Source organism: Oncorhynchus gorbuscha, linkage group LG20 (genome assembly GCF_021184085.1).
Source record: "Oncorhynchus gorbuscha isolate QuinsamMale2020 ecotype Even-year linkage group LG20, OgorEven_v1.0, whole genome shotgun sequence".
Lineage (NCBI taxonomy): Eukaryota > Metazoa > Chordata > Actinopteri > Salmoniformes > Salmonidae > Oncorhynchus > Oncorhynchus gorbuscha.
In genome coordinates, this window is record NC_060192.1 from 31380657 (window position 1) to 31407809 (window position 27153).

Sequence of the window (27153 nt, forward strand, 5' to 3'; positions counted from 1 at the left end):
ATAGAGAGAGAATAGGGATAGAGAGAGGATGTAGAGAGGGAGAGGGATAGAGAGAGGAGAGGAATAGAGAGAGGGATAGAGAGAGAATAGGGATAGAGAGAGGATGTAGAGAGAGGAGAGGAATAGAGAGATGAATAGAGAGAGAATAGGGATAGAGAGAGGATGTAGAGAGAGGAGAGGAATAGAGAGAGGAATAGAGAGAGAATAGGGATAGAGAGAGTCATCTATCAGCCTTCTATCAGCACCAGCAGAATTATTCCTGCTCCCACACAGACAGACTGGGGGGAAAGGAATACATGATCTTGCTGACGATTTGCCCCTGTGGCTGTTATACATTTTAAAGCCCTTGTGGGAAATTATCCTACATAGACTACTACTCAATAGGACAAAGAGCATTGTGTCACGGTGTCAAGTTCTCCCCTGATAATGTAGAAGTTGAGACCCTGGTTCTGCCGAAGGGTGGTTGCTTTAGATGTACAGCATAGGTTCTGATATAAGATAGATGGTTTTTCTCCCGCAAATCAGCTGGATGCATTGAGACTCACTGCTCTCATCCAGCGCTTTCTCTCCCTCAGCCTAACCTGCAGCCATCACAGGCCATTAAAGAGCAGACCCTTATCCAGCACTCTCTCTGTTCTCCTGTATCAACTATGTTGATTGACACTGTGCAGAGCGGCAGTTAGATCCTCAGCCTCGTTTTGTTTATCGGCTCATTCTTTACATGGCAGCCATCCTCTGCAGTAACTGGGGGCGGTTATTCGTCAACGAGCCAAAGTCCACCCACATACAGTGCATTCGGAAAGTATTCAGACCACTTGACTTTTTCCACATTTTGTTACATTGCAGCCTTATTCTAAAATGGATTACATTGTTTTTCTCCCCCTTATCATTCTACACACAATACTCCATAGTGACAAAGCAATTTTCTTGTTAAAAAAAAAAAAAAAAAAAAACTGCAATTACACATTTACATAAGTATTCAGACCCTTTACTTAATACTGTGTTAAAGCAATTATGATTACATCCTTGAGTCTTCTTGGGTTTGACGCTACAAGTTTGACACACCTGTATTTGGGGAGTTTCTCCCATTCCTCTCTGCAGATCCTCTCAAGCTCTGTCAGGTTAGATGGGGAGCATCGCTGCACAGCTATTTTCAGGTCTCTCCAGAGATGTTCGATCGGGTTCAAGTCCAGGCTCTGGCTGGGTGACTCAAGGACATTCAGAGACTTGTCCTGAAGCCACTCCTGTGTTGTCTTGGCTGTGTGCTTAGGGTCGTTGTCCTGTTGGAAGGTGAACCTTCGCCCCAGTCTGAGGTCCTGTGCGCTCTGGCACAGGTTTTCATCAAAGATCTCATTACTTTGCTCCATTCATCTTTCCTTCGATCCTGACTAGTCTCCCAGCCCCTGTCACTGAAAAACATCCCACAGCATGATGCTGGCACCACCATGCTTCACTGTAGGGATGGTGTCAGGTTTCCTCCAGAGATGACAATGTAATCCATTTTGGAATACATTTCTAAAAACCAGTTTTTGCGTTTGTCATTATGTGGTATTGTGTGTAGATTGATGAGGGGGAAATGTTAGAATAAGGCTGTAACGTAAGAAAATGTGGAAAAAGTAGAGGGGACAGAATACTTTACGAATGCACTGTATATAAATTCCAGTCATACTTTTTCAAAAGCTCTTTCAAGGTCAGCTATGAATACCAGGCTTGGTTTCCCAGATTTTTAAAAGTGTTCTATTGTTTCCAGTATTTGTCTTGTATTACCTCCAATGTATCGTCCATGTAAAAAACCTGTCTGATTAGGATGAATAATGTCCGATAATACCTTTTTAATTCTATGCGCTAGTTATTTTGCTATAGCTTTTGCATCACAACACAAAGGGGCGTCCACGTTATTAAATGGACTGGATCTTTATATTTACCACTTGGGTCCTGTTTCAGTAATAATTCAATCAGATCTTCTTGTTGAGTCTTCTTATCTGATAATCTTCCATTGTTATAGGAGTGGTTGAAACATGCTAACAATGGTCCTCTGAGAACATCAAATACAGATACGTATACCTCAACTGGTAATCCATTCAGCCCTGGAGTTTTACCAGATTTAAAGGCTTTAATTGCATCAAGAAGTTCCTCCTCTCCAATTTGTCCTTCACATTAGTCTTTCTGTACAGATGTTCATTTTACATTATAAATACATTACGCTGTCATATTGCTTTGTGGGAGAGACAGAGGAGCCATCACATCTCTATTCAGTTAGACACATCCCTATTCAGTTAGACACATCTCTATTCAGCTAGGCACATCCCTATTCAGTTAGACACATCCCTATTCAGTTAGAAACATCTCTATTCAGTTAGACACATCCCTATTCAGTTAGACACATCTCTATTCAGTTAGACACATCCCTATTCAGCTAGGCACATCCATATTCAGCTAGACACATCCCTATTCAGTTAGACACATCCCTATTCAGTTAGACACATCCCTATTCAGCTAGACACATCCCTATTCAGATAGACACATCCCCATTCAGTTAGACACATCCCTATTCAGCTAGGCACATCCCTATTCAGCTAGGCACATCCCTATTCAGTTAGACACATCCCTATTCAGTTAGACACATCCCTACTCAGTTAGACACATCCCTATTCAGCTAGACACATCCCTATTCAGATAGACACATCCCTATTCAGTTAGACACATCCCTATTCAGTTAGACACATCCCTATTCAGTTAGACACATCCCTATTCAGCTAGGCACATCCCTATTCAGTTAGACACATCCCTATTCAGTTAGACACATCTCTATTCAGTTAGACACATCCCTATTCAGTTAGACACATCTCTATTCAGTTAGACACATCCCTATTCAGCTAGGCACATCCCTATTCAGCTAGACACATCCCTATTCAGTTAGACACATCCCTATTCAGTTAGACACATCCCTATTCAGTTAGACACATCCCTATTCAGCTAGACACATCCCTATTCAGATAGACACATCCCTATTCAGTTAGACACATCCCTATTCAGTTAGACACATCCCTATTCAGTTAGACACATCCCTATTCAGTTAGACACATCCCTATTCAGCTAGGCACATCCCTATTCAGTTAGACACATCCCTATTCAGTTAGACACATCTATATTCAGTTAGACACATCCCTATTCAGTTAGACACATCTCTATTCAGTTAGACACATCCCTATTCAGCTAGGCACATCCCTATTCAGCTAGACACATCCCTATTCAGTTAGACACATCCCTATTCAGTTAGACACATCCCTATTCAGTTAGACACATCCCTATTCAGTTAGACACATCTCTATTCAGTTAGACACATCCCTATTCAGTTAGACACATCCCTATTCAGTTAGACACATCCCTATTCAGTTAGACACGTCCCTATTCAGTTAGACACATCCCTATTCAGTTAGACACATCCCTATTCAGTTAGACACATCTCTATTCAGTTAGACACATCCCTATTCAGTTAGACACACCTCTATTCAGTTAGACACATCTCTATTCAGTTAGACACATCTCTATTCAGTTAGACACATCCCTATTCAGTTAGACACATCTCTATTCAGTTAGACACATCTCTATTCAGTTAGACACATCCCTATTCAGTTAGACACATCCCTATTCAGTTAGACACATCCCTATTCAGTTAGACACATCCCTATTCAGTTAGACACATCCCTATTCAGTTAGACACATTCCTATTCAGTTAGACACATCTCTATTCAGTTAGACACATCTCTATTCAGTTAGACACATCCCTATTCAGTTAGACACATCTCTATTCAGTTAGACACATCTCTATTCAGTTAGACACATCCCTATTCAGTTAGACACATCCCTATTCAGTTAGACACATCCCTATTCAGTTAGACACATCCCTATTCAGTTAGACACATCCCTATTCAGTTAGACACATCCCTATTCAGTTAGACACATTCCTATTCAGTTAGACACATCCCTATTCAGTTAGACACATCTCTATTCAGTTAGACACATCCCTATTCAGTTAGACACATCCCTATTCAATTTGCATTTCCTGTAGGAATTCCTCAGATAGATGGTTGACAACAGCCTATACAAGTGATTGGTAAATGAAAGGTTCTTAAGGAGTCTGGGATCAAAAGGTTTCCATCAAAATTGATATTCTTTAGCGACTTACAGTAACCTAGTCACAACCCATAACAAAGGGGCTGGAGTGTCCCTTTGACTGATAGGGAAAGCCTTGCCAAGGGAAACCAACACAGCCAGTGACAGGCCACAATCACCATCGGTAACACCAGATTGGCCGTTTCCTCTGCTAGATCCTGGTTACCTGTCTGTTGAGCTCCAGGAAGTGGAAAGGTGTGGAATGCTAACCAGACCGGTACACAGACTACCTCTCTAGACCAGACCGGTACACAGACTACCTCTCTAGACCAGACCGGTACACAGACTACCTCTCTAGACAAAAAGCAGCTCAGGATCACACTACTTCCACGACCTTTGCTTCTTTGGCAAAGTTGGGGAGAATTATCTGGGATTGCTGTTTCAGGCTTATGTAATGGGGAGACTGTTGCTAAGCATTGGTGTTGGCAGGTGAAGGTATCTATACAGGTGAAGGTATCTATACAGGTGAAGGTATCTATACAGGTGAAGGTATCTATACAGGTGTCTATACAGGTGAAGGTATCTATACAGGTGAAGGTATCTATACAGGTGAGGGTATCTATACTGGTGAAGGTATCTATACTGGTGAGGGTATCTATGCTGGTGAAGGTATCTATACTGGTGAAGGTATCTATACTGGTGAAGGCATCTATACTGGTGAAAGTATCTATACTGGTGAAGGCATCTATACAGGTGAAAGTATCTATACTGGTGAAGGTATCTATGCTGGTGAAGGTATCTATGCTGGTGAAGGTATCTATGCTGGTGAAGGTATCTATGCTGGTGAAGGTATCTATGCTGGTGAAGGTATCTATACAGGTGAAGGTATCTATACAGGTGAGGGTATCTATACTGGTGAAGGTATCTATACTGGTGAGGGTATCTATACTGGTGAAGGTATCTATACTGGTGAAGGTATCTATACAGGTGAAGGTATCTATACTGGTGAAGGTATCTATACAGGTGAAAGTATCTATGCTGGTGAAGGTATCTATGCTGGTGAAGGTATCTATGCTGGTGAAGGTATCTATGCTGGTGAAGGTATCTATGCTGGTGAAGGTATCTATGCTGGTGAAGGTATCTATACAGGTGAAGGTATCTATGCTGGTGAAGGTATCTATACTGGTGATGGTATCTATGCTGGTGAAGGTATCTATACTGGTGAAGGTATCTATACTGGTGAAGGTATCTATACAAGTGAAGGTATCTATGCTGGTGAAGGTATCTATACCAGTGAAGGTATCTATACTGGTGAAAGTATCTATACTGGTGAAGGTATCTATACAGGTGAAGGCATCTATGCTGGTGAAGGTATCTATACAGGTGAAGGCATCTTTGCTGGTGAAGGTAGTTATACTGGTGAATGTATTTATACTGGTGAATGTCCTCTATACAGGTGAAGGTATCTATACTGCAGTCTTCCTCTTGTTAGCCTTTCTATCTCGGCACCTACACACAAACACACATACACACACTCTAACACACACCTGTCCTCTCGTCTCAGTACACACCCACACACATGCACACAGAGCAGTATAACACACTGCCTGCTGGGAGAGGGAGGGGGAGGGGATGGGAGGGATGGGTAGGAGAGAGAGAGGTGGGGAGGGGTGGTGATTGGCACTGGTGAGGAGAACAATGCAACACAAAGAGAGCAAGAGGGAGAGGAGAGAGGGAGAGAAAAAGAGGAAGTTAGGGAGAGGGAGAGAGAACGAGGGAGAGAGAAAGAGAGAAAGATGGAAAGGAGAGAGGGAGAGAGGGAGAGAGAAAGAGGGAGAGGGAGAGGAGAGAGGGAGAGAGGGAGAGGGAGAGGAGAGAGGGAGAGAGAAAGAGGAAGAGAGGGAGAGGGAGAGAGAACGAGGGAGAGAGGGAGAGGGAGAGAGAACGAGGAAGAGGGAGAGAGAACGAGGAAGAGAGGGAGAGGGAGAGAGAATGAGGGAGAGAGAAAGAGGAAGAGGGAGAGGGAGAGAGAACCAGGAAGAGAGGGAGAGGGAGAGAGAACCAGGAAGAGAGGGAGAGGGAGAGAGAACGAGGGAGAGAGAAAGAGGAAGAGAGGGAGAGGGAGAGAGAACGAGGGAGAGAGAAAGAGAGAAAGATGGAAAGGAGAGAGGGAGAGAGGGAGAGAGAAAGAGGAAGAGAGGGAGAGGGAGAGAGAACGAGGGAGAGAGAAAGAGAGAAAGATGGAAAGGAGAGAGGGAGAGAGGGAGAGAGGGAGAGAGGGTGAGAGAAAGAAAGATGGAAAGGAGAGAGGGAGAGAGAAAGAGGGAGAAAGAGGGAGAAAGAGGGAGAGAGAAAGACAGAGAGGAGACAGGGAGAAAGAGAGAGAAAGAGGGAGAGAGGGAAAGGGAGAGAGAAATGGAGATAACATAACCACATCAATAGGACACCACAAACACTATCCAAGCTTCACTTAAGTAGTTTTAAAACATCTTTACTTCCTTTCTCTCTTTTCTCCATCCAGTGCGTCTCCATGACAGCATCTCGGAGGAAGGGCATCATTACCTGATCTTTGACCTGTGAGTAATGCATTGCATTGAATCTATTTATTTCATAATTCATCCAGTAACACACACAGTGGGAATGATTGCCATTAATGATAAAATGATTATTTTAAGGCTGAGAGGTGGCTTGATGTGAGTCTTGATGTGAGTTCTAATCACACTCGGCACAACAGCCTGTATGAGACACAACCACAGTAAATGAATATCTACCATTGAGCTAGGCAGTGGTCCTGATTTCAATAAGCTCCTCAGTAAGCTATACACCAGGGACCCCAGCGACATTCAGCCACAGGCCAACAGGTCACTCAGAAATGAGTTTGAGGTCACTTAGAAATGTCCTTGTTTTTGAAAGAAAAGCAAGGCACACCTGTATTTGGGGAGTTTCTCCCATTCTTCTCTGCAGATCCTCTCAAGCTCTGTCAGGTTGGATAGGGAGCGTTTCTGCACAGCTTTTTTCAGGGATGTTCGATCGGGTTCAAGTCCAGGCTCTGGCTGGGCCAATCAAGGACATTTCCGAGACTTGTCCCAAAGCCACAAACTTGTCCCGAAGCCACTTAGCCCCAGTCTGAGGTCCCGAGTGCTCTGGAGACGGTTTTCATCAAGTATCTCTCTGTAAGGCCTCCTGAGTGGCGCAGCTGTCTAAGGTACTAAATCGCAGTGCTATTGGCGTCACTACAAATCCGGGTTTGAACCCGGGCTGTGTCGCAGCCGGCCCCGACTGGGACACCCATGAGGCGGCGCACAATTGTCCCAGCGTTGTCCAGATTAGGGGAGGGTTTGGCTAGGCAGGATGTCCTTGTCCCAACACACTCTAGTGACTCCTGTGGTGGGCCGGGCGCATGCACGCTGACACGGTCGCCAGTTGGACGGTGTTTCCTCTGACGCATTGGTGCGACTGGCTTCTGGGTTAAGTGAGTAGTGTGTCAAGAAGCAGTGCGGCTTGGCAGGGTCGTGTATTGAAGGATGCATGGCTCTCGACCATATCCTCTCCCGAGTCCGTACAGTTGCAGTTGCAGTTGCAGCGATGGGACAATACTGTAACTACCAATTGGATATCACGAAACTGGGGATAAAAAAATGTCTCTCTACTTTGCTCTGTTTATCTTTGCCTCTATCCTGACTAGTCTCCCAGTCCCTGCTACTGAAAAACACAGCATGATGCTGCCACCACCATGCTTCACTGTAGGGATGGTGCCAGATTTTCTCCAGACTTGACGCTTGGCATTCAGGCCAAAGTGTTCAATCTTCGTTTCATCAGATTTCATCAGACCGTCAGATCTTGTTTCTCATGGTCTAAGAGCCTTTAGGTGCCTTTTGGTAAACTCCAAGCAGGCTGTCATGTGCCTTTTACTGAGGAATGGCTTCCGCCTGGCCACTCTATCATAAAGACCTGATTGGTGGAGTGCTGCAGAGATGGTTGTTCTTCTGGAAGTTTCCCACATCTCCATAGAGGAACTCTAGAGCTCTGTCAGAGTGGCCATCAGGTTCTTGGTCACCTTCCTGACCAAGGCCCTTCTCCCTCGATTGCTCAGTTTGTCCGGGCGGCCAGCTCTAGGAAATGTCTTGGTGGTTCCAAACATCTTCCATTTAAGAATATTGGAGGCAACAACTTCAATGCTGCAGTATGTTTTGGTATCCTTCCCCAGATCTGTGCCTCGACACAATCCTGTCTCAGAGCTCTACAGACAATTCCTTCGACCTCATGGCTTGGTTTTTGCTTTGACATGCACTGTCAAGTGTGGGACCTTATATAGACAGGTGTGTTCCTTTCCAAATCATGTCAAATCAATTTAATTTAAATTGAACATCTCACGGATGATCAATGGAAACAGGATGCAGCTGAGCTCAATTTCGAGTCTCATAGCAAAAGGGCTGAATAGTTACGTAAATAAGGTATTTCTGTTAATTATTTGTAATAAAATTGCAAACATTTCTGTTCCTAAGTATTCCCACGCATAATAGAGATATACAGTATATGTGATCGAATACAAATGTAAGCAAGGTTTGACCGTTTTATGTTTAGTCAACTATTACATCAGTTTTGGCTTCTTATGGTCAATTTTCAGTCCACAAATTATTTGTAATTATTTTCCAGCCCCCTGACCATCTGCTCAAAAAAAAAAATTGTCCCGCTGCTGAATCTAGTTGATGATCCCTGCCATAGGCTATGGTTTGTATCTAACCACTAATTATGGCTAGAGAGACCTGAAGTGTTGAGTGTGCTCCGTAGTCTCTGAGTGCACCATAATATATTAGTTCTGTAAATATCACTATTATATGCATTTTAAACACTCAACTTTTTTAATATCTTTCAATGCCTTTCAAGGAACTTTTGATTTCAGTCTGCACAACAGTGATTACAGTCTGCACAACAGTGATTACAGTCCCCACAACAGTGATTACAGTCCCCTGGAGGTGTTGAATGCTTTTCATTACAGAAACTGTATTTATATTACAGGAACAGGAATTATATTACAGGAACTGGAATTATATTACAGGAATTTGTATTATATTACAGGAACTGGAATTATATTACAGGAACTGGAATTATATTACAGGAACTGAAATTATATTACAGGAACTGGAATTATATTACAGGAACTGGTATTATATTACAGGAGGTGTATTTATATTACAGGAACTGGAATTATATTACAAGAACTGGAATTATATTACAGGAACTGGATTTATATTACAGGAACTGGAATTATATTACAGGAACTGGAATTATATTACAGGAATTGGAATTATATTACAGGAACTGGAATTATATTACGGGAACTGGAATTATATTACGGGAACTGGAATTATATTACAGGAACTGGAATTATATTACAGAAACTGTAACTTATATTACAGGAACTGGACCTATATTACAGGAACTGGATTATATTACAGGAACTGTATTTATATTACAGGAACTGGAATTATATTACAGGAACTGGAATTATATTACAGGAACTGTATTTATATTACAGGACCTGGTATTATATTACAGGAGGTGTATTTATATTACAGGAACTGGAATTATATTACAAGAACTGGAATTATATTACAGGAACTGTATATATATTACAGGAACTGGAATTATATTACAGGAACTATAAATATATTACAGGAAGTGGAATTATATTACAGGAACTGGATTTATATTACAGGAACTGGAATTATATTACAGGAATTGGAATTATATTACACGAATTGGAATTATATTACGGGAACTGGAATTATATTACGGGAACTGGAATTATATTACAGGAACTGTATATATATTACTGGAACTGGAATTATATTACGGGAACTGGAATTATATTACAGGAACTGGATTTATATTACAGGAACTGGAATTATATTACAGGAATTGGAATTATATTACATGAACTGTATATATATTACTGGAACTGGAATTATATTACGGGAACTGGAATTATATTACAGGAACTGGATTTATATTACAGGAACTGGAATTATATTACAGGAACTGGATTTATATTACAGGAACTGGAATTATATTATAGGAATTGGAATTATATTACACGAATTGGAATTATATTACGGGAACTGGAATTATATTACGGGAACTGGAATTATATTACGGGAACTGGAATTATATTACAGGAACTGGATTTATATTACAGGAACTGGAATTATATTATAGGAATTGGAATTATATTAAGGAGATCAATACTCAATCATGACGATTGGAATTATATTACGGGAACTGGAATTATATTACGGGAACTGGAATTATATTACGGGAACTGGAATTATATTACAGGAACTGTCGTTATATTGTACCTTCAAGGGAATTCTTCTTGCATCTGTTATGAGGCGTCTTCTCTTAGCTGCCTCTTCCCTGTTAATGTCTCTGAATGAATAAGAGCAGCTTTGTAAGTGTGACAATGAGCAGCAGGACAACGTGTTGCATAAGAAGATCTTGATGACAATGCAAGTTGTTCTTAACTCGTCTGAAACAGCAGGATGGTGTTTAGAAGCAGTCCCTTGCTATAGATTATCTTTGATTAAGAAAGGAAAGGAACCTAGTCAATTGTACAACTGAATGCATTCAACTGAAATGTGTCCTCCTATAGTGCTCAAATCATAAAGATCACACTTACTTAATTCTTTGGGATAATACACAGTTACGTAGCGAAAGTTCCGAAACGGACAAAAATGAGAGACTAAGAAAAACTAAATTCCCTTCTATAGTCTTTACATCTGACACATTTAGGAGAAAACTAGTTTGTCAGAGCCCATTCACTTTGTACTAGCAGGTTTATGAAATAAGCCTACAAATATCAGACTTAATCTACTTATCATTCTGAGTGTATATTTGTTTACGTCATTCGTACTGTATATCTAGCGATACATGGTCAGTGTGTGTCAGTCTATGTGTTAATCCTGTGAAGGCAGGACTGGGTAACATTTAGCTGTCTCCTAGTATCCTGTGAAGGCATGACTGGGTAACATTTAGCTGTCTCCTAGTATCCTGTGAAGGCAGGACTGGGTAACATTTAGCTGTCTCCTAGTATCCTGTGAAGGCAGGACTGGGTAACATTTAGCTGTCTCCTAGTATCCTGTGAAGGCAGGACTGGGTAACATTTAGCTGTCTCCTAGTATCCTGTGAAGGCATGACTGGGTAACATTTAGCTGTCTCCTAGTATCCTGTGAAGGCATGACTGGGACACATTTAGCTGTCTCCTAGTATCCTGTGAAGGCAGGACTGGGTAACATTTAGCTGTCTCCTAGTATCCTGTGAAGGCATGACTGGGTAACATTTAGCTGTCTCCTAGTATCCTGTGAAGGCATGACTGGGTAACATTTAGCTGTCTCCTAGTATCCTGTGAAGGCATGACTGGGTAACATTTAGCTGTCTCCTAGTATCCTGTGAAGGCATGACTGGGTAACATTTAGCTGTCTCCTAGTATCCTGTGAAGGCATGACTGGGTAACATTTAGCTGTCTCCTAGTATCCTGTGAAGGCATGACTGGGTAACATTTAGCTGTCTCCTAGTATCCTGTGAAGGCATAACTGGGTAACATTTAGCTGTCTCCTAGTATCCTGTGAAGGCAGGACTGGGTAACATTTAGCTGTCTCCTAGTATCCTGTGAAGGCATGACTGGGTAACATTTAGCTGTCTCCTAGTATCCTGTGAAGGCATGACTGGGTAACATTTAGCTGTCTCCTAGTATCCTGTGAAGGCAGGACTGGGTAACATTTAGCTGTCTCCTAGTATCCTGTGAAGGCAGGACTGGGTAACATTTAGCTGTCTCCTAGTATCCTGTGAAGGCATGACTGGGTAACATTTAGCTGTCTCCTAGTATCCTGTGAAGGCATGACTGGGTAACATTTAGCTGTCTCCTAGTATCCTGTGAAGGCATGACTGGGACACATTTAGCTGTCTCCTAGTATCCTATGAAGGCAGGACTGGGTATCATTTAGCTGTCTCCTAGTATCCTGTGAAGGCATGACTGGGTAACATTTAGCTGTCTCCTAGTATCCTGTGAAGGCATGACTGGGTAACATTTAGCTGTCTCCTAGTATCCTGTGAAGGCATGACTGGGTAACATTTAGCTGTCTCCTAGTATCCTGTGAAGGCATGACTGGGTAACATTTAGCTGTCTCCTAGTATCCTGTGAAGGCATGACTGGGTAACATTTAGCTGTCTCCTAGTATTCTGTGAAGGCATGACTGGGTAACATTTAGCTGTCTCCTAGTATCATGTGAAGGCATAACTGGGTAACATTTAGCTGTCTCCTAGTATCATGTGAAGGCATGACTGGGTAACATTTAGCTGTCTCCTAGTATCATGTGAAGGCATAACTGGGTAACATTTAGCTGTCTACTAGTATCATGTGAAGGCATAACTGGGTAACATTTAGCTGTCTCCTAGTATTCTGTGAAGGCATGACTGGGTAACATTTAGCTGTCTCCTAGTATCATGTGAAGGCATAACTGGGTAACATTTAGCTGTCTCCTAGTATCCTGTGAAGGCATGACTGGGTAACATTTAGCTGTCTCCTAGTATCATGTGAAGGCAGGACTGGGAAACATCTAGCTGTCTCCTAGTATCCTGTGAAGGCAGGACTGGGAAACATCCAGCTGTTTCCTAGAGTATCCTGTAGAAGATTCGTACTCTCGAATTCTGAACTTAGCAACAGTGAGACAACTGCTTGGGTTTTTCCTTTTCTCACATCAGAAATGTACATTTGAGGTGCCTGTTAGGTTCCATGTCAACACACAGTTTTTTCCCAGTTTTTAAAAATATATTTACAATATATAAGGGGGATTGAAAATGATTCAGGCAATTACACTGATGGAAGCCACACTATTTGCTGTATTAAAGCTGATCTTTGTCAGTGTGTCTCAGTGGCTGATATGGGGGGCATTGGGAAGAGAGTATTTCTCTCACACTGGCTGCATGCTCTGATGGCCACCTTCATCCTCTTCAGCCTAACAATCCTCTCTCTTCCTCAGAGTGACGGGCGGCGAACTCTTCGAAGATATTGTTGCTCGAGAGTACTACAGTGAGGCTGACGCCAGGTCAGTGGAACCACCTCACAAAACACATGGAATAAACCCAAAAACAGATACGTGACAGGGCAATTTAGCGAGTTCAGCGTATGAATTTTCACTGTAATATGGATTCATTGACTTATACAGAGGTCCCAGCATTCCCAAACCAGGAGAGCATCTAAAGGCATATATATATATATTGTAACGGTGTTCGTCTGTTGCAGAAAGAGAGTCGGACCGAAATGCAGCGTGTTGGTTACTCATGACTTTAATGAAAGAAACGCGGTACATGAAATAACTGATACTAAATACAAAAAACAACAAAACGGAAAGTGAAACTATTACAGCCTATCTGGTGACCACAACACAGAGACAGGAACAATCACCCACGAAATACAAAGCGAAACTCAGGCTGCCTAAATACGGTTCCCAATCAGAGACAACGAGAATCACCTGACTGATTGAGAATCGCTTCAGGCAGCCAAGCCTATACAACACCCCTAATCAGCCGCGATCCCAAACAAAACAAACCCCAATACAAAAACAACAATATAAACCCATGTCACACCCTGGCCTACCCAAACATATAACAAAAACACAAAATACAATGACCAAGGCGTGACAGAACCCCCACCCCCCCTAAGGTGCGGACTCCCGGACGCACCTCAAAACCATAGGTAGGGTCCGGGTGGGCGTCTGTCCATGGTGGCGGTTCTGGCTCGGGACGTGGACCCCACTCCATTAATGTCCTTGTTCCTCCCCTTCGCGTCCTGGGATCATCCACCCTCTCCGCCGACCATGGCCTAATAGTCCTCACCCAGATCCCCACATAACTGAGGAGCAGCTCGTGACTGAGGGGCAGCTCGGGACAGAGGGGCAGCTCGGGACAGAGGGGCAGCTCGGAACAGAGGGGCAGCTCGGGACAGAGGGGCAGCTCGGGACAGAGGGGCAGCTCGGGACAGAGGGGCAGCTCGGGAAAGAGGGGCAGCTCGGGACAGAGGGGCAGCTCGGGACTGAGGGGCAGCTCGGGACAGAGGGGCAGCTCGGGACAGAGGGGCAGCTCGGGACATAGGGGCAGCTCGGGGACAGAGAGGCAGCTCGGGACAGAGGGGCAGCTCGGGACAGAGGGGCAGCTCGGGACAGAGGGGCAGCTCGGGACAGAGGGGCAGCTCGGGACATAGGGGCAGCTCGGGGACAGAGAGGCAGCTCGGGACAGAGGGGCAGCTCGGGACAGAGGGGCAGCTCGGGACAGAGGGGCAGCTCGGGACAGAGGGGCAGCTCGGGACAGAGGGGCAGCTCGGGACAGAGGGGCAGCTCGGGACAGAGGGGCAGCTCGGGACAGAGGGGCAGCTCGGGACAGAGGGGCAGCTCGGGGACAGAGGGGCAGCTCGGGACAGAGGGGCAGCTCGGGGACAGAGGGGCAGCTCGGGACAGAGGGGCAGCTCGGGACAGAGGGGCAGCTCGGGGACAGAGGGGCAGCTCGGGACATAGGGGCAGCTCGGGACAGAGGGGCAGCTCGGGACATAGGGGCAGCTCGGGACAGAGGGGCAGCTCGGGGACAGAGGGGCAGCTCGGGACAGAGGGGCAGCTCGGGGACAGAGGGGCAGCTCGGGACAGAGGGGCAGCTCGGGACAGAGGGGCAGCCCTTTCGGTTTTCGCTCTGTGCCGCCTTCTCTTTTTTATTGACTCCATTCGCCTATAGCCCTCTTCGCATTGCTGCAGCGAATCCCAGGCGGCACTCTCTCTGGGTCGGCCGCCCACCTGTCGATTTCTTCCCACGTCGTATACTCCATGCCTCTACCGTCCATAACGTCCTCCTTTCGCTCCTGCCAGTTTACACACTGCTCGGTCCGTGAGTGGTGGGTGATTCTGTAACGGCGTTCGTCTGTTGAAGAAAGAGAGTCGGACCGAAATGCAGCGTGTTGGTTACTCATGACTTTAATGAAAGAAACGCGGTACATGAAATAACTGATACTAAATACAAAAAACAACAAAATGGAACGTGAAACTATTACAGCCTATCTGGTGACTACAACACAGAGACAGGAACAATCACCCACGAAATACAAAGCAAAACTCAGGCTGCCTAAATACGGTTCCCAATCAGAGACAACAAGAATCACCTGACTGATTGAGAATCGCCTCAGGCAGCCAAGCCTATACAACACCCCTAATCAGCCGCGATCCCAAACAAAACAAACCCCAATACGAAAATAACAATATAAACCCATGTCACACCGTGGCCTACCCAAACATATAACAAAAACACAAAATACAATGACCAAGGCGTGACATATATATATATATATATATAGAACTATGGTATACTGTATATCATCTACACCAGGGGTGGGCAACTCCAGTCCTCGGGAGCCTGATTGATGTCACACTTTTTCTCCATCGGTAGCAAACACATCTGATTAATCAAATGTCATTCTAAACTGAAGATCATGATTAGTTGATTATTGGAGTCAGGTGTGTTAGCTGGAGCTGGGGCAAAACTGTGACACCAATCAGGCCCCCGAGGACTGGAATTGCCCCTCCCTCCCCAGTCTACAGTGGTGGTCGTTGCCATTTAAGATGAGAGAGGATGATATTTTCTTTTAATGAGCATGGCCTTATTTATTTGACAGAATATTGGATAACTGTCATTCATATTCCATTACCCCAGCTACTACATAATACTCACATTTTCACTATACCCATCATGAGGTTACTACAACCTAGCCTATGAGTGAAAGTTTACAACGTAGGTGCACAGGTCGAGATAAATTGAAGTAATCAAGGTGACAGACATTGACACATTCAATACCGCCTTGCACACTCTTGCCTGCATGTAGCTTATCTAGGATGCAATCATTAGTCCAACAGTTGCAAATGAGAGTTTCTAATGGACAAAATCCCCCACTTACATGTACAAATGATCTCAACTAACCTGCATCCCTGCACATTGACTCGGTCCAGGTAACCCCTCTTGTATAGAACCTCATTATTGTTATGTGTTATTTTTTATTTACATTTTTTTTTAAAACTTTGGTTTATTTAGTAAATATTTTCTTAACTCTGTTTTATAAAAACGGCATTGTTGGTTAAGGGGTTGTAAAGTAAACATTTCACCTGTTGTATTCAGTGCATGTGACAAATACAATTTGATTGGATGTTCATCCCCGTATCGTTCACATCCGTTTAAGAAACATTTTTCAACAGAATCGGCAGTATGAATACACCCCTGATCACATGTAAACACAGTTCACTTTCATAGAAGCCACATACAAACCGCATGATCTCTTTGATTGTTGTATTCCTTCTTGCATCTGTACACTCTCCTCCTTTTTTCATTTGCTTGTGGACTTCGCTTGTGGACTTGCAGAACATATCACCTTTCTGTGACCAGGAGAAAAAACGTATCCAAGCCAAACCTTCATATCATAACTGCTAACCGCTACACAGCATACATCGTTGTCACCATATTAATATCATAGTCAATATAGCTACTAGCAATATAGCTACAATATAACACATTAGTAAACCCTCTACAATCATGCAGTACAGTGTACAGTCAGCAGAAAGCTGATTAGCAGTTAGACCGGCGGGCCTCGGTTGCAATATATTAATAAAACCAATAGCTTACCTTGACTTGGAAGTTCCAGTGTTGGATAGCTATAGCCAGCTAGGTAACATAGCAGTCTTCTCTGTTTGAGCCGGGTGTTTGAGTAGGCTAAACCAGCATTCACTAGCTAAGTAAGTAAGTCTCTCTTGCTTCTCCTTCATTATTAAGAAATTAATTTGTTAAAAACTTTTCAACTATTGTTTTTCTCTCTATTTGCGTCAACTACTCACCACATTTTACGCACTTTTGTCACGAATCCCGCTTCTTGAGTCTGTGTTTGCCTGTGTTTCTGTCCTGGACTGTTTTTCCGGTGTCCTGGAACGCACCCTGTCTAGTTGCCGGGCGAATTAGCTTGTTGGGAGATCGATGTTCACCCGCACCTGTATCCCATCAGTAATCTGCACACCTGTCCTGATCATCACCTCTCCCCTTCAAAAGCTCTGACCTGACATCCATTCCATGCCGGATCGTTAGCCATGAACATTACTCACCCGGATCATTTACCCCATTCCCGCCTGGTCGTCGGAGAATTCCGCTACCCCATTGGATCCACCTATTTACTCCCATCAACTCACCACCGCTGCCCGCTACGCCACCTGGATATATCTACCCATTCACATTCACTTGTAAATAAATACTCACCTTCTTCCTACTCTCCTTGTCCTGGTCTGCTTCTGGGTTCGATTTTGAAAGAACGTGACACTTTAGTGCTACAGTAGCTAGGTGTATCTTATGCTTTCAGTACTAGATTCATTCTCTGATACTTTGATTGGGTGGACAACATGTCAGTTCATGCTGCAAGAGCTCTGATAGGTTGGAGGACGTCTTCCGGAAGGTTCCATAATTACTGTTTAAGTGTATGAAAGGGGGTGAGAACCATGAGCCTCCTAGGTTTTGTATTGAAGTCAATGTACCCAGAGGAGGACGGAAGCTAGCTGTCCTCTGGTTACACCATGGTGCTACCCTACAGATTGCTGTTGAGGCTACTGTAGACCTTTATTGCAAAACAGTGTGTTTTAATCGATTATTTGGTAATGTTTCACTATTATTATGAAATTGATTGGGGAGGATGGTCCTCCTCTGAGGAGCCTCGACTGATTGTCTAAAGCCTTTCAGTTAACTTTGTTGTCATGTCGTCACAGTCAGAGGCCTTTGCTTTGTCTGCAGGTCTGTTATTGGACTGTTCATTTGGATTGAACAGCTTTACCTCCGTAAACCTATTCATGATAGAGTATCTCCCCAATTCACCCAACACCAGCTATGGACTGGGCAACAGGGCCACAAAACAAATTCATGAACAGAAACAAATGGAAGCAGATGGCTGTGGACGTGTAGGAGCGACCTCACATCAGTGTACACACTTCGCCCGGGTTTAGCGTGTCAGTCTCTCTATCTCTGCGGACCGGGTTCTCCCTGCTTCACTGCTCCACTGCTTGATTGACAGCTGAGTCTAGTTGCTAATTATCTTCCCACTGACTCCCAGCCAAACATACAAAAACTCATCAGGCTTTGGCCCGTGCTACTGTGTTGATCGACAATTTAGGAAAATGAATGGCCAAATCTAACGCCTCTGTGTGTCTTTGTATTTTTTTGGAGGTGCATAAGCCATTTTATCCAAAATGCTGTGTGGATTAATGCTGAAGTGAAGCCCATTTTCAATAGCATTCAATTTAGCCTCTCAAAACTCCCAGCTCAATCAGTCTTTCAGTTTTCTCTCTCTCTCTTTTCATAGTCATTGTATTCAGCAGATTCTGGAGGCAGTGCTTCATTGTCATCAGATGGGAGTTGTTCACAGAGACCTGAAGGTAAGGTTTAATAACAAATAAATGAAAAGACTGACTGCTCATCCACTGCAAGATATCACTTTGATGTCATTGTTATTATCTGATTGATTTGATCAAAAATGGATTTGGATTTAAATAATCTGTACACTCTTAGAAAATAGGGTTCCTGAAGGGTTCTACGGAGCAAGGGCCCAGTCCATGGCTGTCCCCATAGGAGAACCCTTTTTTGGTTCCAAGTAGAACCATTTTTGGTTTCAGGTAGAACTCTTTTGGGTTCCATGTGAACCCTCTGTGTAATGGGTTCTACATGGAACTCAAAAGTTTTTTTTAACCTTGAACCAAATAGGGTTCTTCAAAGGGTTATCCTATGGGGACAGCCAAAGAATCCTTTTAGGTACCAGATAACAACTTTTCTTCTAAGAGTGTAGTCAGAAACTTCAGATCATACATTTGTTGTTATTTTGATTCATTTAAACACATTTAAAACATTCATTTTAGCCATCCAGGCTCTTTCTAATTTGAACCTTGAGGACACATCTATGTAATGTTTGCTCCTCAGGCAGCAGATAACAGGCCAACAGGTCATTCCTCTCTGCCTTGACTAAGGTTGCAAAATTCCACAAACTTTCAATACATTCCCTGGTTTTTCCAAAATCCCGGTTGGAGGATCCCAGAGTCAGGGGGCAATAAGCAGGAAATCTGGAATTCTCCATACAGGATTTCTCGAAAACCAGGGAACTTATTTAAAGTTCCCAGAATTTTGCAACCCTGGCCATGACTTTCAGCGTGATTCACCTGTAGGTATGTGGACAGAATAACAAAAGCCCAATCAAACCAATCAGAGAATTCAGGGGACATGCTGCTAAACCCTCTTCTGTCATAAGTCATTTCGCCTGCACACAGTTTGATGATTATAAAATAGTCATTCATTTACAGTGCAACCACCATCGATCCACGGTTCTGTTGCCAACTTGTCATGTACAGTACATGTAGTCCATATCTCAACGTCAGCTCAAGGGAGTAAAAAACGTAAACAAGCCCTCTCACCATCACGTCGGACAGCATTGGCGTGTGCTACAGTATGTCTGCCCTGTTGTAGTGTCAAAGAGAGGCAGATAAATCACAGGTTCCAGTACTGTTTCATTTATTAATACACGTATTCAAGTACCGACTATACACCTACGCATTCAAGGGTTTTTCTTTATTTTTACTATTTTCTACATTGTAGAATAATAGTGAAGACATCAAAACTATGAAATAACACATGGAATAATGTAGTAACCTAAAAAAGGGTTCAGTTACCTCTATATATACCCACACTCTTTCAAAGATACATTTTTGTTTATTACATCTTTTTCCAAATGTATTTTTTCAAATCTTTCTTATGGACTTCTTCAACACTCACACTGTGATTATCATGCACTAACACATGCTGGTACAACGAGAGACCCTTCTGCCCAACAGATATACGTTCCATTCACATGGTTTCACATCTGCCTCCCAGCACCTGGGAACTGAGGGAAGATGAAGTGATAAAATGGATCTGTGTAGGCTGCGATTTTAGGTGTGTGTGTCTTTGTGTATGTGTGCCTCTGTGCATTTGTGCGTGTGGTGTGTGTCTGTGTTTATCAGGGGGTGGATAACATCTCATAGCAGCAGCGGTAGAGTGATTGGCGGCAGGAGGTGGGGTGTTCATTCCTCCGTCTGTGTGGGATAGAAGTGGCTTGGTGCTGTATTTATCAGAGCTCTGTCATGCTGCAACCACACAAAGGCATTACCACTATTCAATCTGGCCCAGCCTAGAGTCATGTCTGTCTGCCACCATATCCCTGCTTCTGCACTATTCAATCTGGCCCAGCCTAGAGTCATGTCTGTCTGCCACCATATCCCTGCTTCTGCTCAGCCCTCCTGTCTCCTTTGGGTGACTGACTGTTGACTGGATGGCTGGTTAACTGACTGACTAACTGACTGCTGACTGACTGAATGCTGGCTTACTGGCTGACCTCTCTCTTTCTACGCAGCCTGAGAACCTTCTGCTGGCCTCCAAGTCCAAGGGAGCTGCAGTGAAGCTGGCAGACTTTGGCCTGGCCATCGAGGTGGAGGGAGAACAACAAGCCTGGTTCGGTAATGGCTGATATGACTCGTAATTACACACACGCACACGCACACGCACACGCACACGCACACGCACACGCACACACACACACACACACACACACACACACACACACACACACACACACACACACACACACACACACACACACACACACACACACACACACACACACACACACACACACACACACGCACACACACACACACACACACACACGCACACACGCACACGCACACGCACACGCACACGCACACGCACACACACACACACACACGCACACACAATGGAATGCAAATAAAGACTGGCCTCTAAAGCAGGTCGACGTATGCAAGATTTAGGATGTTTAATGTTAATATTTCCACCAGGGAAACAGAGCCTTCAGAGGGAAATCAATCATTCAAAGACTCCTATGGAATCCAATGAAACAAACGCTTTGCATCGAATGTCATCAAAAAAGGAACATTTCCTCTACAGCTATTCCGGAGAAATACCTAAACAAAAACAAAGGGGAAAGTTTACATTTAAACAAAAGATAATCAAGGTAGGAATAACTAGTTTTGTAGCGCCATGAACACCACAGGGCAAAGAGAGTTGTTTACTGCTTGTTTTATTTATGAATTCCATTGCCACCAGAAATAGAAATACCACAGCCCCATCCAGCCTCATTAGTAGTGAGGCCTGCAGTGTAAAAACATCTTGTTTGAGTAGGTTCGACACAGCTCATTTTCCCTCACTCTGACTGCTCTAACTAAACTAACTGACTGACTGGTATAACTCACCTAAATTACTGGTCTAAATAACCAGTCAGACTGACTTGTCTAACTAACCTAACTGACCTACTAGTCTAACTAACCTATCTGACTGACTGGTCTAACTAACCAGTCAGACTGACTGGTCTAACTAACCAGTCAGACTGACTGGTCTAACTAACCTAGTTGTGGTAGTAGTGGTCAATAGTTATGAGGTTCAGTAGTTGTGGTCAAAAGTTGTTTGGATATGGTTAGTAGTTAAATGTGTGATCAGAAGTTGTGTGGTCAGAAGTTGTGTTGTTGTTGTATGTAATTGTGTGGTTGAGGTCAGGAGTTGTGTGGTTGTGGACACTAGATGTGGTCAGAATTTGTTTGATTGCGATCAGAAGTTACGTGGTTGAGGCATGTCATTGTGTGGTTGTAGTCACTAGATGTGGTCAGAAGTTGTGTGGTTGAGTAGTTGTGTGGTTGTGGTACAAAAAAAAAAGTTGTGTGGATATGGTAAGTAGTTAGATGTGCGATCAAAAGTTGTGTGGTCAGAAGTTGTGTGGTTGTGGTATGTAATTGTGTGGTTGTGGTCACTAGATATGGTCAGAAGTTGTGTGGTTGTGGTATGTAATTGTGTGGTTGTGGTCACTAGATATGGTCAGAAGTTGTGTGGTTGTGGTATGTAATTGTGTGGTTGTGGTCACTAGATATGGTCAGAAGTTGTGTGGTTGTGGTATGTAATTGTGTGGTTGTGGTCACTAGATATGGTCAGAAGTTGTGTGGTTGTGGTATTTAATTGTGTGGTTGTGGTCACTAGATATGGTCAGAAGTTGTGTGGTTGTGGTATGTAATTGTGTGGTTGTGGTCACTAGATATGGTCAGAAGTTGTGTGGTTGTGGTATGTAATTGTGTGGTTGTGGTCACTAGATATGGTCAGAAGTTGTGTGGTTGTGGTATGTAATTGTGTGGTTGTGGTCACTAGATATGGTCAGAAGTTGTGTGGTTGTGGTATGTAATTGTGTGGTTGTGGTCACTAGATATGGTCAGAAGTTGTGTGGTTGTGGTATGTAATTGTTTGGTTGTGGTCACTAGATATGGTCAGAAGTTGTGTGGTTGTGGTATGTAATTGTGTGGTTGTGGTCACTAGATATGGTCAGAAGTTGTGTGGTTGTGGTATGTAATTGTGTGGTTGTGGTCACTAGATATGGTCAGAAGTTGTGCGGTTGAGGTCAGAAGTTGTACGGTTGAGGTCAGAAGTTGTGCGGTTGAGGTCAGAAGTTGTGCGGTTGAGGTCAGAAGTTGTACGGTTGAGGTCAGAAGTTGTACGGTTGAGGTCAGAAGTTGTACGGTTGAGGTCAGAAGTTGTGCGGTTGAGGTCAGAAGTTGTACAGTTGAGGTCAGAAGTTGTGCGGTTGAGGTCAGAAGTTGTACGGTTGAGGTCAGAAGTTGTGCGGTTGAGGTCAGAAGTTGTACGGTTGAGGTCAGAAGTTGTGTGGTTGAGGTCAGAAGTTGTGCGGTTGAGGTCAGAAGTTGTACGGTTGAGGTCAGAAGTTGTGTGGTTGCTGTCAGAAGTTGTGGGGTTGAGGTCAGAAGTTGTACGGTTGTGGTATGTAATTGTGTGGTTGTTGCCACTAGAAAGGGTAAGCAGTTGTGTGGTTGCTGTCAGAAGATGTAAAGTTGTGGTATGTAATAGCGTTAGTGGTCAAAACGGCAGCTGTTTGGGAAAGTTTGAAAAAGACGTGGTAATGCAGTTACAAAAACAGCTGTACTGTAAGTTCCGTATGGAATATTTTGATTCCACACACAGCCAGGAATAGCGGAGAAGTAGCTGAATAACCCATACGCTCTAACTTTTTGTCTAACTTGTTGCAGGAGTGGTCAAAACGGACGTTGATTGCCAAAATGTTACAGAAAATTATGTTGATGCGGTTACTTAAACTGCTGTAACTTTTGATGCAAATATTATTCGTCCAAACTCCAGATTGTTATTATTATTATTTTTTCACCTTTATTTAACCAGGTAGGCCAGTTGAGAACAAGTTCTCATTTGCAACTGCGACCTGGCCAAGATAAAGCATAGCAGTTTGACACATACAACAGCACAGAGTTACACATGGAATAAACTAAACATAGTCAATAATACAGTAGGGAAAAAAAGTATATATACAGTGAGTGCAAATGAGGTAAGATAAGGGAGTTAAGGCAATAAATAGGCCATGGTTGCAAAGTAATTACAATATAGCAATTATACACTGGGATGGTAGATGTGCAGAAGATGAATGTGCAAGTAGAGATACTGGGGTGCAAAGGAGCAAGGTAAATAAATAAATACAGTATGGGGATGAGGTAGATAGATGGGCTGTATACAGATTGGCTATGTACAGGTGCAGTGATCTGTGAGCTGCTCTGACAGCTGGTGCTTAAAGCTAGTGAGGGAGATATGAGTCTCCAGCTTCAATAATTTTTGCAGTTCGTTCCAGTCATTGGCAGCAGAGAACTGGAAGGAAAGGCGGCCAAAGGAGGAATTGGCTTTGGGGGTGACCAGTGATATATACTTGATGGAGCGCATATCACTACAACCCTACCGGTCACCCGAGACCCACTCCAATTTGCTTACCGCTGCAATAGGTCCACTGACGATGCAATCGCCATCACACTGCATACTGCCCTATTCCATCTGGACAAGAGGAATACCTATGTAAGAATGCTGTTCATTGACTACAGTTCAGCATTTAACACCATAGTACCCTCTAAACTCATCATTAAGCTCGAGACCCTGGGTCTCGACCCCGCCCTGTGCAACTGGGTCCTGGACTTTCTGACGGGCCGCTGCTGGGTGGTGAAGGTAGGAAACAACATCTCCACCCCGCTGATCCTCAACACTGGGGCCCCACAAGGGTGCGTTCTCAGCCCTCTACTGTACTCCCTGTTCACCTCTGACTGCGTGGCCATGCACGCTTCCAACTCAATCATCTATTTTGCAGATGACACGACAGTGATTGGCCCGATTACCAACAACGACGAGACGGCCTACAAGGAGGAGTTGAGGGCCATCTGAGTGTGGTGTCAGGAAAACAACCTCTCACTCAACATCAACAAAACAAAGGAGATGATTGTGGACTTCAGGAAACGATGTGGATGGGGGGAGCAGTAGTGGAGAACATGAAAAGTTTTAAGTTCCTCTGCATACACCTCACAGACAAACTGAAATGGTCCACCCACACAGACAGTGTGGTGAAGAACTGTACTCTTCACATGATGCTTTATCATTTCCTTAATGAAAATGAGTCTGGATATTTCAACCTGTCCTTTGTTCACAGTGCGTAAAACCCCAGGCTGGTTCCCTGGGTTTGGAGAATAAACCTCAGGGGGCTAAAGAAATTTGGCTTGTCACCTAAAACACTCACAAACTTTTACAGGTGCATAATCGAGAGCATGCTGTCGGGCTCTATCACCGCCTGGTACGGCAATTGCACCCTCCTCAACCGCAAGGCTCTCTAGAGGGTAGTGAGGTCTGCACAACGCATCACTGGGGAAAACTACTTGCCCTCCAGGAAACCTACTGCACCCAATGTCACAGGAAGGCCAAAAAGATAATCAAGGACAACAACCACCCGAGTCACTGCCTGTTCACCCCGCTATCATCCATTAGGCGAGGTCTGTACAGGTGCATCAAAGCAGGGACCGAGAGACTGAAAAACAGCTTCTATCTCAAGGCCATCAGACTGTTAAACAGCCATCATTAACATAGAGAGGCTGCTGCCAACATACAGACTCAAATCTCTGGCCACTAATAATGCCACTTTAATCATGTTTACATATTATATTACTCATCTCATATGTATACTGTATTCTATACCATCTATTGCATCTTTCCTGGCCATCGCTCATCCATATATTTATATGTGCATATTCTTATTCATCCCTTTACATTTGTGTGTATAAGGTAGTTGTGAATTTGTTAGATTACTTGTTAGATATCACTGCATGGTCGGAACTAGAAGCACAAGCATTTCGCGACACTCGCATTAACATCTGCTAACCATGGGTATGTGACAAATACAATGTAGACATAGACAACAACCAAAGCTATATACAGGTGTCAACAGATCCAGAGGACATGAAAACAGAATTAACAGAGGAGTTGGAAAGCTTTTCTGAGCAGCACAGTCTTGTCACCCATAGTTTTGAGTCTGTTGCGTGGTTCACAGTACCTTTGATGTTTCCCCAGCCTGCCCTTTGGCTACGCTGAAAAACACATGGAGCAGAATATGTTTTAAAACTAGGGAACAAGGAATGTCTTTTAGAATTCAGCTCCCTTTTAATGAGCCAGAGGACACGTATCCAATATCCACAGTTCATTTTTACAGACACCTCTCTTAGATCAGGATGATTTTTCTAAAGTGTTTTGGGGAACGCCTGGCTGGCTATTTTCCCTCAGGACAGCTGGTGTAGCTGTCACACCCAGCTCTTCTGGTCATTATAATTATACTGTACTCTTCACATGACACTTTATCATTTCCTTAATGAAAATGAGTCTGGATTTTTCAACCTGTCCTTTGTTCACAGTGCGTAAAACCCTAGGCTGGTTCCCTGGGTCTGGAGAATAAACCCCAGGCTGGTTCCCTGGGTCTGGAGAATAAACCCCAGGCTGGTTCCCTGGGTCTGGAGAATAAACCCCAGGCTGGTTCCCTGGGTCTGGAGAATAAACCCCAGGCTGGTTTCCTGGGTCTGTAGAATAAACCCCAGGCTGGTTTCCTGGGTCTGGAGAATAAACCCCAGGCTGGTTCCCTGGGTCTGGAGAATAAACCCCAGGCTGGTTTCCTGGGTCTGGAGAATAAACCCCAGGCTGGTTCTCTGGGTCTGGAGAATAAACCCCAGGCTGGTTTCCTGGGTCTGGAGAATAAACCCCAGGCTGGTTCCCTGGGTCTGGAGAATAAACCCCAGGCTGGTTCCCTGGGTCTGGAGAATAAACCCCAGGCTGGTTCCCTGGGTCTGGAGAATAAACCCCAGGCTGGTACCCTGGGTCTGGAGAATAAACCCCAGGCTGGTTCCCTGGGTCTGGAGAATAAACCCCAGGCTGGTTCCCTGGGTCTGGAGAATAAACCCCAGGCTGGTTCCCTGGGTCTGTAGAACAAACCCCAGGCTGGTTTCCTGGGTCTGGAGAATAAACCCCAGGCTGGTTCCCTGGGTCTGGAGAATAAATGGAACAATGCGTTCTTCTTCTTTGTCAGATGATTGATATATAATCCATTTGTCCACATAACAAGGCTGGAACATGAGAAGATGTGGTGAATCGTTGAAAACAGCAGTAAAATAAAGTCTCATCACCCCTCAGAAAGAGTTCATGACCAGACTTAGCACATTGACAGCCTGTCTGGTCAGGGTAGGTAATACGCATGTGGACCTCACACCTCAAATGAAGCTCTATAGAGGGAAGTGTGAGGCAGGCGGGACCAGGAACATGTTTATAATGTTATTACTCTCTACATTCCGGGGAATAGAATTATCAGAGCAGATCTCTCTAATACTTGTGACGGAATACAATTTGTCAATTTGTTGTTCTCTTTGTTTCCCCCTTGTTATATTGCATTTAATCATTCAAAGAGACTGAACTCTCATCACTTTACTGTACTCTGTCATAATATATAATGGATTCATATGGTTAGTGTCACTTCACACTTAAAACAGCATGTGTCTTTGATCAAAG

The 27153-nt window shown here is 43.9% G+C and overlaps 1 protein-coding gene across 6 annotated transcripts in view; it reads left to right on the top strand.

Annotated features, from left to right (window-relative positions):
* The window catches only part of camk2a (calcium/calmodulin-dependent protein kinase II alpha), a 111726-nt gene that overhangs the window by 40243 nt on the left and 44330 nt on the right, over positions 1–27153 (top strand). For all 6 annotated transcript variants that reach the window (XM_046316751.1, XM_046316753.1, XM_046316752.1 and 3 more), the window contains exons 4-7: positions 6638–6692; positions 13155–13220; positions 18536–18608; positions 20609–20711. In XM_046316751.1, coding sequence (XP_046172707.1) covers positions 6638–6692; positions 13155–13220; positions 18536–18608; positions 20609–20711 — 297 coding nt within the window. The remainder of the gene's footprint in view (positions 1–6637; positions 6693–13154; positions 13221–18535; positions 18609–20608; positions 20712–27153) is intronic.